General features: G+C 40.4%; 1 protein-coding gene, 1 long non-coding RNA gene and 1 pseudogene across 2 annotated transcripts; all 3 read right to left on the bottom strand.

Annotated features, from left to right (window-relative positions):
• Positions 1 to 4,415: 4,415 nt before the first annotated feature.
• Positions 4,416 to 7,846, bottom strand: LOC124326957 (annotated as a pseudogene).
• A 3,571-nt stretch (positions 7,847 to 11,417) lies between these two features.
• Positions 11,418 to 13,108, bottom strand: LOC124328675. The gene is made up of 4 exons (XR_006916430.1): positions 13,008 to 13,108; positions 12,756 to 12,946; positions 11,749 to 12,690; positions 11,418 to 11,673 (listed from the first exon to the last, which is right to left on the bottom strand). It is a non-coding gene; the product is annotated as an uncharacterized LOC124328675 (long non-coding RNA).
• Positions 13,109 to 13,842: 734 nt separating this feature from the next.
• LOC124328033 (eukaryotic translation initiation factor 3 subunit I-like) lies at positions 13,843 to 15,361 on the bottom strand. Its single transcript, XM_046786930.1, has 5 exons — positions 15,225 to 15,361; positions 14,912 to 15,158; positions 14,563 to 14,845; positions 14,295 to 14,496; positions 13,843 to 14,229 (listed from the first exon to the last, which is right to left on the bottom strand). Exons 1-5 carry the CDS (start codon positions 15,225 to 15,227, stop codon positions 13,981 to 13,983), a joined length of 984 nt encoding a protein of 327 aa, XP_046642886.1. The 5' UTR covers positions 15,228 to 15,361; the 3' UTR covers positions 13,843 to 13,980.
• Between the last annotated feature and the right edge of the window lie 103 nt (positions 15,362 to 15,464).

Below are 15,464 nucleotides of genomic sequence, written 5' to 3'. Positions count from 1 at the left end.
AAGACAAACCTCTTGCGTGAGATTTAGCATTTGTAAACAGTAAACCGCAGTCTGCTAGCCAAGACTTTAATTAATAAACCGTTTGAGTCCTGATTACTGGCTGCTGAGTGCTCACAAAGTGATTGATGCGTTCTAGTTTGATGGACTGATCGTTTGGGTTTGATCGGTGATCGTGTTGGGATTTCGTGCTCCCATTCATTTGGATTATTTAATTATGTTGGTTTCTTTTTCACACACAGCCTTCGATTTAACTCTTTCCAGCGTATCTCAGATATCTGTGGAATACCGATTTATATTATCCATCGTGTAATTTCATCTGTCTCTCTCACTTGTCCTTCCCCCTAACATCCTTGTATTAATCCCACACCCCCAGTCCCTAATTTTGTCACTGGCCTGCCTCATCTCATATTGCTTCTTCTCTTATCTTTCCAGTCAAGCTTGTCGTATTCAGTTTCTTAATTTGTCTTTTGGTTATATAACTCAAACTGTAGGCAATATGTTTACCTTTGAGGCCCGGTTATCCAACATTGTTTACCTTGTTGGCTATAAATTGCGAAGTATTCTTTCCAGATTTTTCAAAGCAGGAAGTGTGCGGTATTGATTCCACCCCGTCCGGTCTGGTTGTAAGCATCAACTGAAAAAGGCTTGTTCCATTTTTTCGTTTCCGTTTTTATCAGCTCGGAGGAGCTCAGATCTATGGTGATCTCCCTCCCTCTCCTTGAGCGAGTGGCAAGGCCAGTGTTTTCGTTCCGTTCTTGTGTCGTTGGCTTCTGCGGAAGTTAACCCGGAAACCTTCTGGTGGAGACCTTGAGGGGACTGAAATTTGGTCACTCTACTCATGCTCCGAGTTGGGTGGTGAGTGAACCGGAGATTGGTAGTTCTGACGCCGTGTTCGTCAGTTTGTTTGTCCTTCCCAGTGTCGAAGAGGATCGTATATTTTTGTCTCTCTCTCTCTCTCCTTCTTCTCTTTTATTACCCTCCTGTTTCTCTGGCATTTCTTGGGAGTTGAGGACCCTTCTTAATGGGTGATGATGATGACCCTTGTGGGAAAGAGACTGCTTGGGTCCCTCCCTCTATAGCCTTCAGCATCCCCACTCCATCTCAAAACCAATGTATCTCTTTCTCTTATAAAACCTGCCTAAGTCTGTTCGTGTCAATCAACTTCGGATACAAGTACTTCCCTAGTATTTAATCCAAATTCGCTACCAAACCGAAAGCGAGTGCGGTCAAAAGAGACCATTCGGTAGCTTTTGTTTCCTTCCAAGAGACAAACCCATCTAAGCTCCAGAAAGACGACATAGGTGACGACTTCCCTTTCCAATTCGACTTCGCTTTCGAACTGGACTTTGAGGCTTTCCTTTCTCTTGATTACATGATGCAGCTATGTAAATTTAAGTCGTTCTTTGCTAAACTCGAGAAGGACGCGATCTCCGTCAAAACTGAAAAAGCCCTGATGTCCAAGAAAATAGAAAAATTGGAAAAATAAGTCGCAAGCAGAATCACTCTTCGTAGTGACCTGATGAAGTTGTCCAAGAAGATTATTGCCCAACTCTCACTTGCAGACAAGGATATTCGACTGTTTGAGCTGCAAAATTCTGGGAAGGCAATTGAAAAACAGCACCCGGCCTCTCCTGTAAACGTCATTTCCGCCCCGTCCCAAAGCAACCCAGCATTCATGCTAAACCTTTCCTTATTGCTAGAGTAAGGGACTTTGTCTCGATCAGTTCAATCACAGAAAGCAAAATCTACAACTTATTATGTTTGCTAAAGAACAAAGAAGGTCCAGTAGTCCAGCAACTGAAAAAACATAGCGACAACTCAGTCAAATTGTTCTTCAGAGACGAACAAAACCGTGCTAAAGCGCGAGAGCTTCTGGATCAACCAGAGGCGGAAAGGTCTTCCAAAATGTTCATGTGCCGGAGAATTGCTACCCAGCCATTCAAAGGTTGAATGGGGTCAGTGGGCTAGACAAAGTTAGGGAGGATGGTGCCAGCAACAATATAGATCTATTTAACGCCAGAACTAAACAAAACTGTGCCCTCATCAACAAACTTCAATCCGAAAATCCCCTCTTTAAGGGAAAACTTTCCGGTGTCCGTATCTTTTTCAATCGTTACGACTATACTTTAGTTAGGCTCAGCCATCGCTGCAAAACAACCCGTGACCATTATTTAGAGCTGGGTTGAATTAAATTAGGGAAACTAGCTCACGCAGTCGTTGGAGTTGAAGAAAACAAAGAGGTCAGATTCTGTACTCGCTGTCAAGGCTCGGATAATTTTATACAGGTTCTGTAGCAAACCGATAACTTGTGGCAAATGCAGCCTTTCCAATGCAGACATTCCACTCAGTCTTGCCCTGTTTCTCGTCCTAATCTCAAGTCCCTGTCCTGTTCTCTAAATCACGCGGCTGGCTCGTATGTTTGCTCGGCCCACCTTAAAGCAGTCACCAACTTCGTGAAATACAATTCAGCAGTCCGACCATGAATTGCAACCACTCCTCTTCCGCTTCAACTTCAGCACTTAACTCTTTTCTAATCAATATAAGGTATTCACGTTGTGCCGCACTTAATAACACTAATCACAATTGATATTAAATCTGGATATCGACGTGGTTTTAATTCCTTATGCCGCTGTCTCCTCTTTGTCTTCCTCTATTGAGCTTAAATTTATTCCAGCTGGCTACGTCTCCTTTAATGGTCTCTCCTCAGAGCATGCCTTTGGTGCTGCCATCATTATCAAAGCCTCAGTAAACGCTTTCTTCTGCAGCTTCGGATTAAGCAATAATTGTTGTGGTATAAAGTTACCGAACAACTTGTTTTTCTTCTCTATCTACTGAAAATTTTGATCAACTTCTGGTTTTAAAAAACTATTAAAACTACAACCAAATACAAACATTTGACGTAAACATTTCATGTCAACTTCTCACATTTTTGGATGAGCAAAACTGTTGCAATACGAAACTTTCCATCCTACTCCATTTTCCCTATCTAAAACAAACACATCAAATTAACAAAACCAAAAAAAAAAACATACCATGGGTATGAAGAGAACTCTCTCTCTCTCCATACTCCTGACCGCCCTGATGACATAACTAACTAAAGGGCTTAAAGGCTAATCATTTCAAAATGATTTAAATTTTTACAACTTTTAAAAAGCAACCTTGATTAAAGCCGTTGCACGGCCTCACACATACACACATACACACAGCTAGTTACTCATTTACGGCCTTTTTAAAAAACAGTTTGTAGAACAAGCATGAGTGCCATCTGGCGGAATAAAAATTTATCACTGAAACCAATTTTTCTCGTATTCCACACTTCCATCAATAAGCCTAAAACTGTCCGTCGCATTTCCTCTACAACCTAGAATTAATTGTTTTTGTTTTAATTAAACGATGAAAAACGTGTAAATTAACAACGAACCCCCCTCGCTCAGCCCATACCTCTGAGAGGAACAGCGCCATCTTATTGGATGTCGACTGGTGGGTTTGGGGGGTCGTATGACCATAGACAAAGACCACTGGTTTATGCTCTTCATAAGAAAATTAACATGGCCAACTGTCGCCAACATTCTTGCTACCCTTCCTCCGATTTCTCCAATCTTGGACTACTTGTCCTGCCCTCTAGTGTACGTTTTCATCTCTACACTCTGCTTAATTCTATTCAATTGCAATGATTCAATTGATTTCTCTGCTTTTGTAATTAGCAAATGTCAAAATTAAATAAAATTTGACTTCTTAATAAAAATTTTTAAGGCAAAATTACCTAAAACTATTAAACGCCAGCAAAGAATTTTACCAAGACAGAAGGAAAACAATCTTCGTCTGCAAAACCCTTCGTAGCCTCGGTGCAGTACAGTACTTTGTCCGCTAGAGGCACTACAAGCACTCCAAGAACTCGGGGTCAGTAGGGATAGGGCTAAAAGGATAGCACATGCGAAACCAGTCTTCTTTATCTATGGTATGACATTGAGTTCTGATAGAATCTATCTCTATCGGGAAATTAATATGAAAATGTGAGCAGAACTAAATTTTCTTTTAAATATTATTAGCATTATCATTTCTGCCGGTAACGACAACTTTATTGCAGTCTCGATTGAGGGCAAGAGTATTAATCGGGCCCTCTTGCATCAATGTCATATTCATGTGATGCATCGCAATGATCACAACGGCACTAGGTTTTCCCTGGGCAGCTTAAATAAGCATCAACGGATTTTGAAACTAAAGGATGTGATAAAGTTGGGGACAAAACTCGATAGGACAAAGGGTATAGAATTTTCAATTCAAAGGAAATGATTAACCCAAAACATTAACAAAGACAATATTTTCACAGTAGTCTGCTGATTCACACAGTTTCAACATTTTATCCATAACCGGTGCGGACAAAAAACCAACCCGTAAACATTTTGGAAAAGAAATAGAAAAAAAAGACTGTATATTCATCGGCCCCAAACGATCACAAGATGACAAATAACACTGATAAAACCTGAAGGTGATGGACACGCACCTTTTCAATATGCATAACTAAACAATGATGCATCACGGAATTTTTCTTCTTCAAGATTCAGTTCAGTGGTGTGGTCAATTTCAATGGTCACCCAACTCCGCCCGTGATTTGCCCTTATTTTTAGGCATCTTACGAGTAGTTGTGTCTTCCAGGTCCTTGGCTTTGTAGTAGTGCGGAGCCACTTCCAGAAGCCAACTGTTCTCAATCTGAATAACTTGCCTCGCGTACTCTTTAGTAGTAAATACAAGTTCGTGATAGATGAGCCAACGAGGAAGTTCCTCAAACATTGAGCTGTTTGGGTGAATGAGCACAGTTTGATTGTGTTTGACTGTCTTGTATCCGCCCGTCTTGGATAGGCGCGACGTGTTGTAGAAGAATCCAGCCGTAACCGCCTTGCCGATAGCCACTAAATCTTCTTTATTAGAAACCATATCAATTTCAACTCGTTCCATAAGGCCGACAAGCTGTTCTCTGACGTCCCTTGCGCGTCTCATTGATCGATGCTGGATGAAGTTTTCAAAGCACCATTGCGTCGAGAAATCCGTGTCAACCCACTGGTTGTAAACGTTGAGTAAGGTAAAATGGTCGCCACCCGGCGAAAAGAAATTCTTTCGAGCCGTGTCGGCATGGATTGCTTTATCTTTGGGTCGATAGAAGACTGCACTGTTGACTGAGAGCATGGCTGCAATGGTGACGATTTCTTCCGAACATTTGTATTTTTCGGATGTGGTTCAGGGCTCCTAGAGCGTAGAGTTGTTCCAGTGCCAAAGCCAAAGTCTCGTGCGGAGGCGGATCCAAAAAGTCAAAGTGAATCAAATCGTTGATTCCAAGGGATTTGAGAAGCAGAACGACGTTGCCTAAATTAACTCGCTGAATTTCTGGCACAGTGTTCTCTTCGAGCTCGTGCTTGTAGGCCCATGCTGTGTATAGGCGGAAACATTTGCCAGCTGCTACACGTCCAGCACGTCCAGCTCGTTGATTCGCCGACGCTTTCGAAATAGGAACGACAACAAGGGATTCCATGCCAGTTCGGGCATTATAGGAATTTTGCTTGCAAAAGCCTGGGTCAATGACGAAGATAATGTTGTCAATAGTCAAAGACGTTTCTGCGATATTCGTAGCCAGAATGCATTTCCGCGCTCCGGGAGGCGTTGGCTCGAAAATTTTTGCCTGGAAAGAGATGAAAAGATATGAAAAGGATAAACTTTGAATAAGAAAGAACGAACCTGCATATCTGACGGCAAATTGGCGTAGATAGGAAGAATGAGCAACTCTTTGATCCTGGTGCCTAATCTTCGAGTACGTTCCGTCAGACTCTCCAGTGCCGTTTCAATTTCTTCTTGACCAGTAAGAAAGACAAGAATGTCACCCGAGTCTTGTGTGACGTGAATCTGTAGAATAGTGACAACGCAAGCATCGATATAATCAGCCTCAGGAGCTATGGTGTAAAAAATTTCGACTGGGAATCTTCGACCGGGGATTCTAAATATAGGAGCTTCGTCGAAGAAATCGGAAAACTTTTCAGCGTCCAATGTAGCACTGGAAATTAGCAGCTTCAAATCAGGTCGAAACCGTGCAATATCCTGAAAGAATTTATAGGAAATAATTCAACATTTCAACCTTTCAGGAGTTGGTGTATAAAGACGGCTCACCTTGATTAGCCCAAAGAGGATATCGGTATGGAGTGTTCGCTCGTGGGCTTCATCAATAATCATTACACTATAGCTCTGCAAATCGGGCTCAGAGAGAAACTCACGCAGCAATATACCGTCAGTCATGTACTTGATAACAGTCCTCTCTGACGTGCAATCTTCAAATCGAATGCTGTAGCCTACTTCGTTACCAAGTTTCTTGCCCATTTCCTGTAAACGGAATCGCACAAAATAAGATCCTTGTCAAGATTACAATTCTTGATTGAATTCTACCTGGGCGACACGAGCAGCAACACTCATGGCTGCAACTCGACGTGGTTGTGTACAACCAACTTTCTTGCCATCTTTACAGTATCCCGCTTCGTACAGATACTGGGGAATTTGTGTCGTTTTTCCTGATCCAGTCTCTCCTTCCACGATCAGAATCTGATGGTCTTCAACGGCTTGGAGTAAGTCTTCGCGAAACGGAAATATTGGAAGCGATTTTCTCGTATCCTGAAGAGACATTTTCTTTTTCTGGATGTCGCTTACCTCAGGTTGTTCTAATATAGTTAAAACGAAAAAAGGTGGACGGATAAGATTATTAAACATTTATTCAGAAAGTTTTAGGTGTTACTTTACCTTCGATACCCTTGGTTCCTGCAAGTTGATTTGTTTGGATAAAGTCAATAGTGTCATCCAATAAGAGGTCATAATCATGAATTTTTCCTCTCTTCTGAAGACGCTGTTTTGCATCTCTGGCACCAAAATTCCACTGAGCAGTGGCCATGCGAGCATATTCCCAGACTTTTTGTTCGGAATGAGGTTGCTTTTCACGGTCATCTATCTCGACGTACCTATCAGGCATTGCTTTTTCCCGCTTATCATCGGGCATATGGTATCGTTGAACCAATTCCAATTCTCGTGCTTTGTCATGTTCTTTCGCAAGACTAAGAATGTTTTTCTTGTACTCGCGATCCTTTCGTTCACGCTCCGTGAGTTGTTGCTCATCGAACAAGTACTCATCGTCGAAAATATCTGCTTCCAATTCAGTAATCTTAACTCCTTTTCGCTTCTCCAAATATTTTCGACGTGATTCCACTCTGAGTTTGGGAATAACGCTGGCTTTGTCTTCAGCCTCCATTTGAAGCCTCTTTGCAGCTTCAGCAAAACCTAGATAATTTAAACATTTTATTGTAATAGTTATTACAAATATTGAATAGTAAATATACCTTTTCCCACAGTAACCACATTCCTCTGTTTATCTTTATCTTTGAGTTTAAGACGTTCAGAGAACTCATCTCTTTCCTTCAAATCCCTGACTCGTTGTTTTTGATCTTCATCGTCACTGCTTGAATCTTCAGACTTCTTCTTTTCCTTCTTGATCTTTTTATTTACTGGTGGTGCCATTACTTCTTCGTCGCTGTCTTCTATCAGCTTATACTTCTTGTTTTTTTCAATCATTGCTAACAAGGTGTTTACTTTGCTAACTTTGGTCCTTCTATTCCTGTTCTGCAAGTGTAATTCCCACCTGTGAATTGAACTGCTGTATTCACTCCACAAAAAAACACTGAAAAGAAAAAATACACGTTACAACTTGAACATGAAGCTTTCCAAACGCAAGAGTGATTGATTGATATGTGGTTATGGTGCGCCGTTTGTAGCAGCGAAATATAAACTATTTTTATTTTACTACGCCTTGTCCACCCTTGTCTGCTATAGTCGTCTGCATAGGCAACATTGCCAGATATTCTTTTGCGATGTTTCTTTATTTAATCAATGGCATTTGCCACAATAAATTTAAAAATAAATCATCTACAATTAATTACAACTATTCTTTCGTACATTTTACCTTTTTAAATTATTTAATTGTATATACCCGGCCCATTCAGTTGACTGGCAGCCACCTGTCGGTTAAGAACCGAAGATTCATTTAATAATTCTTAATCTTTTTGAGGTTCGATTGATTTTGATTAATTCAATAATGCACACACAAACTAACTCATTATGTTCATGACGAAAAAAAGAAGTTCATGAGAAATGAAAGTCGACACGCATCGGATCATAATCGGATCATTGGCATACATTAGCTCTAATGATCCTGGGCCATGACACACACGCGGGAGGTCCTATAAATTTACACGAATATTTTTTACAACCGACTTTTCTTCGGTCTCGGTCGGTCTCCGCTGATCGTGAGGCGTCAAACAACGCCAATTGGCTGTGCCTCCCATACGGATGGGAAAAAAAGAGAACCGGTTGAATCAGAATTAATCTTTTTTTATGCCCAACGATTTTTCGGCTTCGATCCAACGCACTCATGATGAACTTTATTATTATGACGGTGCTATGTGTTGCAAGATTCTTTTTTTTTTAAATTCCCAACTTATCAATCTTACCCGGAGCATTGACGATATCCATTACACATTCATGTGTACAAGTATGTATTGAAGCGCAGAGTGTGTGCTGTGATGTACAGCAGCTATATATAATATAGATAATTCTCTCTCGGCTAGCATTTCTTGTTGGATAGAGCTTACATTTTTCCGTCCGCATGTATGAGCAAAATATAAATACGCACGAAAGCGCAGTTGAATCGCACAAGAGATATACGACAAACAATTTCATCCATCGTCGTCGCCTTTGCAAACCTTATACATGTGCATTGCATTTGCTATATTCGATCGACTATTTTTTTCTTCCAGGAAAATAGGAAATATACGAGCTTGATGGCCTTCCAGAAATCGAGAAGGCTACAGAGTGCGTATCATTTTCAATTAGCGCACACGCTCATTTCGTTCAGATCTCATTTTACGATGAAACCATACAACAGTTTGTTCCAATAGAAAAAAAACTATTATACAGCCGCGCAAGTTCGGACTCATTTTATCATACTGTTCTTCTCAATTGGAGGAAACTTGAGGCGTTACTCTCCGCAGTGATTTCTCAAGCCGCTGGTTGGAACGCGGTGTGTGAGGAGTCTCCAACTGCCATGGATGACCATTGCTGGATGACCATTGCTGGATGACCATCACGCGCCCAATATCGCGGGAATGGAACCGGAAGACAAAGTGGAAGCAGAAGTCGGAGACGGACAACTCGGTCAGAGTTTCCTCAGTTTTTTAAGCGCAGACATGATTCCTAGCTGGTCTCGATGTGGAGCCATTAGCAGAAACCCATCAGGAACGTTCCGTATGCCAAACCAATTCCACGTCACTTGAAGGCACAATGGAATGAGACTATGAGAGCAGTGCTAGTAAGAATCCAGCCATCTTACCCACATCCAGCCTATCGTCAGCATCTGGTGTACCGTCTAATGAAGAGGATCACGTCCCCGTTGCCTTTGGAATGCAACAGTTGGGTCGCGCATCATTGTCCATCGAAGCTGATTCAGAGTTAGAGCGAGCCATTCGTACCGGCGAAGAAGAGTTAAATCAAGTTGTTTCTTCGATGGGCTTGATCTTCGATGAAGTGACTGTTGAGGAGGAGTAAACTAAACCCAAAGTAGTTCCAACTGGCGAGTACAATGAAGATTGAGAACTGGACGAGGACGATTTCTATACGCGCTCTCGAACACCTGTTCTGGACGACTCCGGGCTACAATAGGGGTCATTCAGGGATTGGTCCAACACCGACTGGTGTTCTTCTAGGAGAATTCCTTCAGAGAAGTAATTAATTTATATAAATAATCCTTATGCACGAATCGGCTTCGATCACCTTTCCCGTTCACCAAATTTTGGTTCGAACGGTTTGATACTTTAGACGATTTGTATTAAACGCCATCTAGCTTAGCAATCAAGTAAAATTCAAAAACATTTTACATTTTTGATGGGGATGTCGTTAAACGTAGCTCAACTGACATTATTCTGCACGTCCCTGATGCTATAGCGTTTCGTTAAATCTTTTATTAATTAATATTCGTCAGTCCAATGATCCTCCCTACTCCCTTGAACTGCATTGACCTTTGCAAAGTGTTTTCTTTGGCAAGAACAATTATTTCTTCATTAACTAACCGTGACCTCCAACTTTAAGTATCTGCTTTTAATCCTGAATACATGCCCTTTTCAGTTTTTTTTTCAAAGCCATTTTAACATGTCCAAAGCACCAAAGGTCACGGATACGGTTTGTGTGTACTTTAGGCCTAATTTAGTCTACGACATCGCTTCACACCTATCGGAAGCCAATATGATCCTGAATGCATGCCCTTGACAGTTTTTTTAAGGCTCTTTTACATGTTCAAGGATTAGAAGGCAGTTGAGGGTACCGATTTCTGTAGATTTAACTTATCTATGACATCGCTCCACCCCCTATCTGAAGCCAATTATATCTTAACAAAAAAAAATCTTTTTCGATAGCCACCACCCATATTTGTACAGCCCATTTATAATTTTCAGCGCAGTTCTCACTCATTAACTCAACAGGAAAGTGTTACTTGCGTGCTAAAGCTGCGCTAAATTTTTCATATTGTAGTTTAAAGATTGAAGTTGCTGTGCTAACATGCCACAAGTTAAAAGCACCAAGTCTCTGAAAGAATTATGTTTTCATTTCATTTTAGAAAACCAGGATTTTTTTTGTAAAAGATTTACACTACAAGAGCTGTTGGATGGCACGGAAGCCATGGATTCAGATGAAGTCAACTCTTTAATAAAACTGCGTAAGCTAAAAATATTTTCAATGAAACAATAAAAAGATTTGATGGTATTAATAAAATAACTTCTAAAAATCAGCCACTGTACTACTGGAGGAACTTACGAGGATTCTTAGGGATATAGAAATGCGGTTCGAATTTCTGACAACATTCAGAACTAAACCGCTACTTGAGCTGTCGATGATTCCTCATTTTCACACTTTGGATCTCACTAGGATGGAGGTAATCTCGAACATTTGTATATCTCTAACTGTAACTCTGTCACTAAAAACGGAATTGAAATTTTTCTGCAAGAATCGAATCCTTTAAGAGAAATCATTTTGTGTTGCAGTGAGCAATCGGGTTCCAGAATTACACGTGACGATATCGCCAATTGGAACGATACAGCGATTTGGATTAAGATAAATTGTCGATTCAATTTTATTCTCAAGAGTTATTGCAGATATATATATTTAGGCGGGTACACATGGAAACACCGGAGAGGCGAATTTTGATCTGTTGTTTAAGGCAATTTGAACATAAAAAATAATTTCTCTATTTGACAAGATTTCTCTATTTATTACTTGTATTTTCGTATCTAGAGGTCCCCCCCCCCCAGATTTTTTTTCAAATGACGATTTGAAACGTGCTTCTTCTTCTGAAGAGTACGAAAAATTCTGAAATCCAATTATCAGCAATAATTAACAGTGTTTTGCTCCAGATAATAAAATAAAGATAAGATAACGAAAATTTTATAGCCTATCTTTTTGTTATCTTTTTTTGATGAGATTAAAAGAAAAATATACGATATCTTTATGTGATCTTTTCCCAATACACTTAAACTATATTGATTTTTTGGTAGGCAATATCGGGCAACTTAGATATGGTCTCGTTGCAAGCATCGTTGGTCGCTGTAAATATCATTCAAAAACGTTCAAACATAATTTGTTTAGTCTTTCACAGAAAAAGAGAAGTTCAATTCACACCATTCCCTGCGCAGATCATACGGTCGGGATCCCACTGCAGATCGTAAACCACGGAGCATGAATCGTTTGATCGAATTGGAAAGGTTGTCTTTTTAAGATTTCATAGTTCGCCTGTCTGATGCCGAGTGTTATATTTGAAAATTACGATTATACCATTTATTAAATGGAATTTCGTGTTACATAATAAGATTGTGTGATTCAGTACTTACCGATCCATCAACCCGCCATCCAATGCCAATCGCCTTATTTATACTTGAGTCATCAAGATTTCCATAGGTAAGTAATAACTGAACTCGACTGTAATTTTTTCAATTCTTAATTCAAAAGACGCTCAACGGAATAATCGTGGCGGGAACTATGAAATTTGCCGACAACATTCTGAAAACATTTGCAACATCTAACTCGATTGTACTTGCGTTCTTTCCTATTCTGTACTGGAAGACACTAATTTAACGCCGACATTCATTGTCGACACTTTTGCAATCATTTTGGCTACTCTCTTGAAAAAACTGCCACTGACAATAAGAAGAGTCACCTGTTGCGGTTAACAGGGTCAATGCATTCAATGACACCAATCAAATGTTATGAAACGATTTTCATTTATAAAAATGGCGTTGTTACAATCTATCAAACCTTTGGAAGAGACCTAGTTCATTCATAATTTTTGGGTGCAAAAACGGCTTATCCAAATCCATGTCACAGAGTCACAGACACTGTTAATTATTTTGTTGTATATGCGATAACACTAAATTAATCAAAAATCGAAATAAGTTCGAAATAACTATGCGCTAACTAGTCTTTTCTCTTACATAAGTGCACCTAAAAATATCAAATTTCTAAAACCGCGATGCAGTTTTAAGTCTTAAAAAAAGACGTTGAATTTCAGCTCGTGACAGTCTTTATCTGGCTCAGCCCGTCCGTCGAGAAGAAACTCAAAGAAACCTATTATTTAATAATTAACGAATTATTAAAAAGCTAAACAAGAAACAATCCATTCATTATTTTACCTGGCTGCTGAGTGCTGACTCATGAGAATTTAAGCCCAAATTTGAGGAACAAGTTGCAGAAATATGCGCAGAGCAGAAAACCTTAAATCTTTGAATGGTTGTTTCGTAACGTTCATAACCAACTGGATTGGCTTGGAGTCAAGCTGATGAAACCAACGCTCGACGATTTTTCGTAATTCCTCGTCAGTCGTCTATAAAGTCAAAAATATAAATAAAAAGCTAATAATAAAGACCAAGAATACATTGGCATACTTCGGTTGAAGGGATATGTATCAACTCCGCAAAGGAATCAAGTGCATTCAGACGGACGTCGTTATAAGCATGGGTGAATAATGCTCCAATATAGCCTTGATTGCATTATCCAGTTTGGAACCAAGTAGGTAAGAGTAACGTTAAATTAGTAATGTGTTTAAATAAGAGAATGGTAGACGTCTAATTTTATACCTTGTTGATTCCGGTTGATTCAGAGCGAACTTGCCATCGCGTTCAGTTGCAATAAAGGAAGTAGTTTCATTAGCAATCATCCTCATTGAAACGTCGGAGTCGTCGATCAAGTTGAACATCGTATTTGTAAAGTTCGGATATCTGGCCAATACATCCGGTTGAAAATGAGCCAGTGCACCGATAAATTTCATAAGCCCGGGAACGAGCAGGCGAGGCAAGAGGATCTGCAGGAGCCTCGTCCAAATTACCAGCGAGCTTCTCAATGATTCCTTGTCGCTCGAGATAGTCCCGACCATGTTGACAAGACGCTAGAGTCGTAATAAGTTCCAATGCGTTCAGCTGGGACAAGAAAGTCTCCCATTAAAACTTCTACCAGAAGGGAACTGATGATGCTCTTTCTCTTCGCAAAATGCCAAGTTTTCTTGGGATGCGCAACAGTAGGTGATTAGAATATCGTAAATCCTGTAGCCGACATCGTGAGAAGAAAAAGATTTCAAAAGAATTGTTCGTAAACAATATCAGTTATGTTTTCTCCTCTTAAACAGGCGACTCGAACCTGTTTGTATACGCTTAATTTCGTCTCGTGCCCTCTCTTGAGAAATAAATCCCCCCCCCCCAAAAAAAAAAAAATATTCTCACTCGAGACCTTTCCAACATGATGTATTCAAATACCTTCTCTTATATCGCCCATGTACACGAAAGTGGTCAAAAAATAAACACAAGACAAGTGTTCATAGATGATGGATTGGGTTCTTCGTAGGTTTTTCGCTTTTCTTCTGGTTTAGTAATCGAATTTAAAGTCAAAGTAAGACTGGTCGAATTGATTCAAACGAACGTAACCATCTTCACCACCACTGGCGTACGTCTTTCCGTCGGGATGGAAGGCCAGAGAATTGATAGGACCGAAATGGCCCTTGACACGAGCGAATTCTTCTTCGAAAACCAGATGGAAGAAACGGGCGTCGAACTTGCCGACACGCGTTGAGGTCGTCGTTACGTCCATGGCATCTTGACCACCTCCCAACACCACCTGAAGATTGAAGGAAAACAGTTAGAATCGATCAGCTGAATCATTTAGAAGCTCAAGGATCATACGTGATCCATGATGGGTGAGATGGCGGCACTGTTGACGGGTCGCTCAGTTTTATAAGTTTTTAGGCACTCTAACGTTTCGGCGTTAAAGAGTTTTGCAGTGCAATCCTTGGATGCAGTGATGAGGAGAGCTCCGTCTTTGGAGAGCTGCATGTCGTTGATAGACTTGGCGTGTTCTGAAACCAGGTTGTTCTTCTTGCCAGTTCTGTAGTATAAATAATAAACAGGATTTAGTTTTAAGCACTCAAGGTTGCGACAATGTCATTCTCACCTGAGGTCCCATTGGGCCAAGTCACCATTGTCGTGACCGGAAATAACAACCTCATCTAGATTACCCCAAACCATTGATGTGGCTTTAGGGGCATTAGTTAATGGAATTCGCAGGATGGGGTCGTTTTCACTGAAGGAAGAGTCAACCGTTCTGACATCAATGATGAAGATCTCTGAAGGGTTACCCATAGTACTGTCTGTTGAGTAAAGGGCCATGTTTCCACTGTAACTGAAGTTGCATGTACGAACTGAAGTCTTGGCTTCAATTTTACCCAAAGCCTTGCCTAAAAACAAACAAAGAAAAGTTTAAGTCGTAATTACGCAATGGGGTCATTTCTCACTGAACATACCAGTTTGGACATCCCAGATCATGAGCATATTATCACCAGCACCAGACATGAAACGTTTAGTTTCCCAATCAACATCAATCGCCCATACGACACCCTGATGTCCCTCGTAGGTACCCAATCGTTCTCCATTGACTGAATACCAGACACAAGGGTGGTTGTCCTTGGCTGACGAGAAGAGCAAATCTCCATCCCGGTTGTACTTAATTTGCGTGATTGAACGCTCGTGACCGTGAAGCATAAGAGGTTTCTGTGATCAACAATAACAGTGGATTAATATAATGAAATTAAATAACAGAAATGCACTGAAAATTACCATTTTTGTTTATATTAATCGGTCACAACTGTAATAATGACGTACACTTCTTTCGGCGTGGGGCGACTGAGGCCTTTCGACGTTTTTACAACACTCGTCTGCCGGCCCTGCTCGATTTTACAGTGTTGCCACAACCAAAAAACGAACCATCTTTAATCTTATCAAAGCTGTTAAACTTTATACAAAAAAAAAAATTAATTTTTATTCTTTAATCACGCGTAACGTTAAAATTACTCTAGC

This window comes from Daphnia pulicaria, chromosome 1, assembly GCF_021234035.1.
Source record: "Daphnia pulicaria isolate SC F1-1A chromosome 1, SC_F0-13Bv2, whole genome shotgun sequence".
NCBI classification, from domain to species: Eukaryota; Metazoa; Arthropoda; class Branchiopoda; order Diplostraca; family Daphniidae; genus Daphnia; species Daphnia pulicaria.
The sequence above is the reverse complement of the archived record's forward strand: the minus strand, read 5'-3'. Positions and strand labels throughout refer to the sequence as shown.

What these genes read in the sequence shown, in the direction of transcription:
- LOC124328033 (XM_046786930.1), bottom strand. An exon ending in TTGGCCCAATGGGACCTCAG is followed by an intron (nt 14,497 to 14,562) that starts GTGAGAATGACA and finishes TTTATACTACAG; the next exon opens with AACTGGCAAGAAGAACAACC. An exon ending in TCTCACCCATCATGGATCAC is followed by an intron (nt 14,230 to 14,294) that starts GTATGATCCTTG and finishes TTCAATCTTCAG; the next exon opens with GTGGTGTTGGGAGGTGGTCA.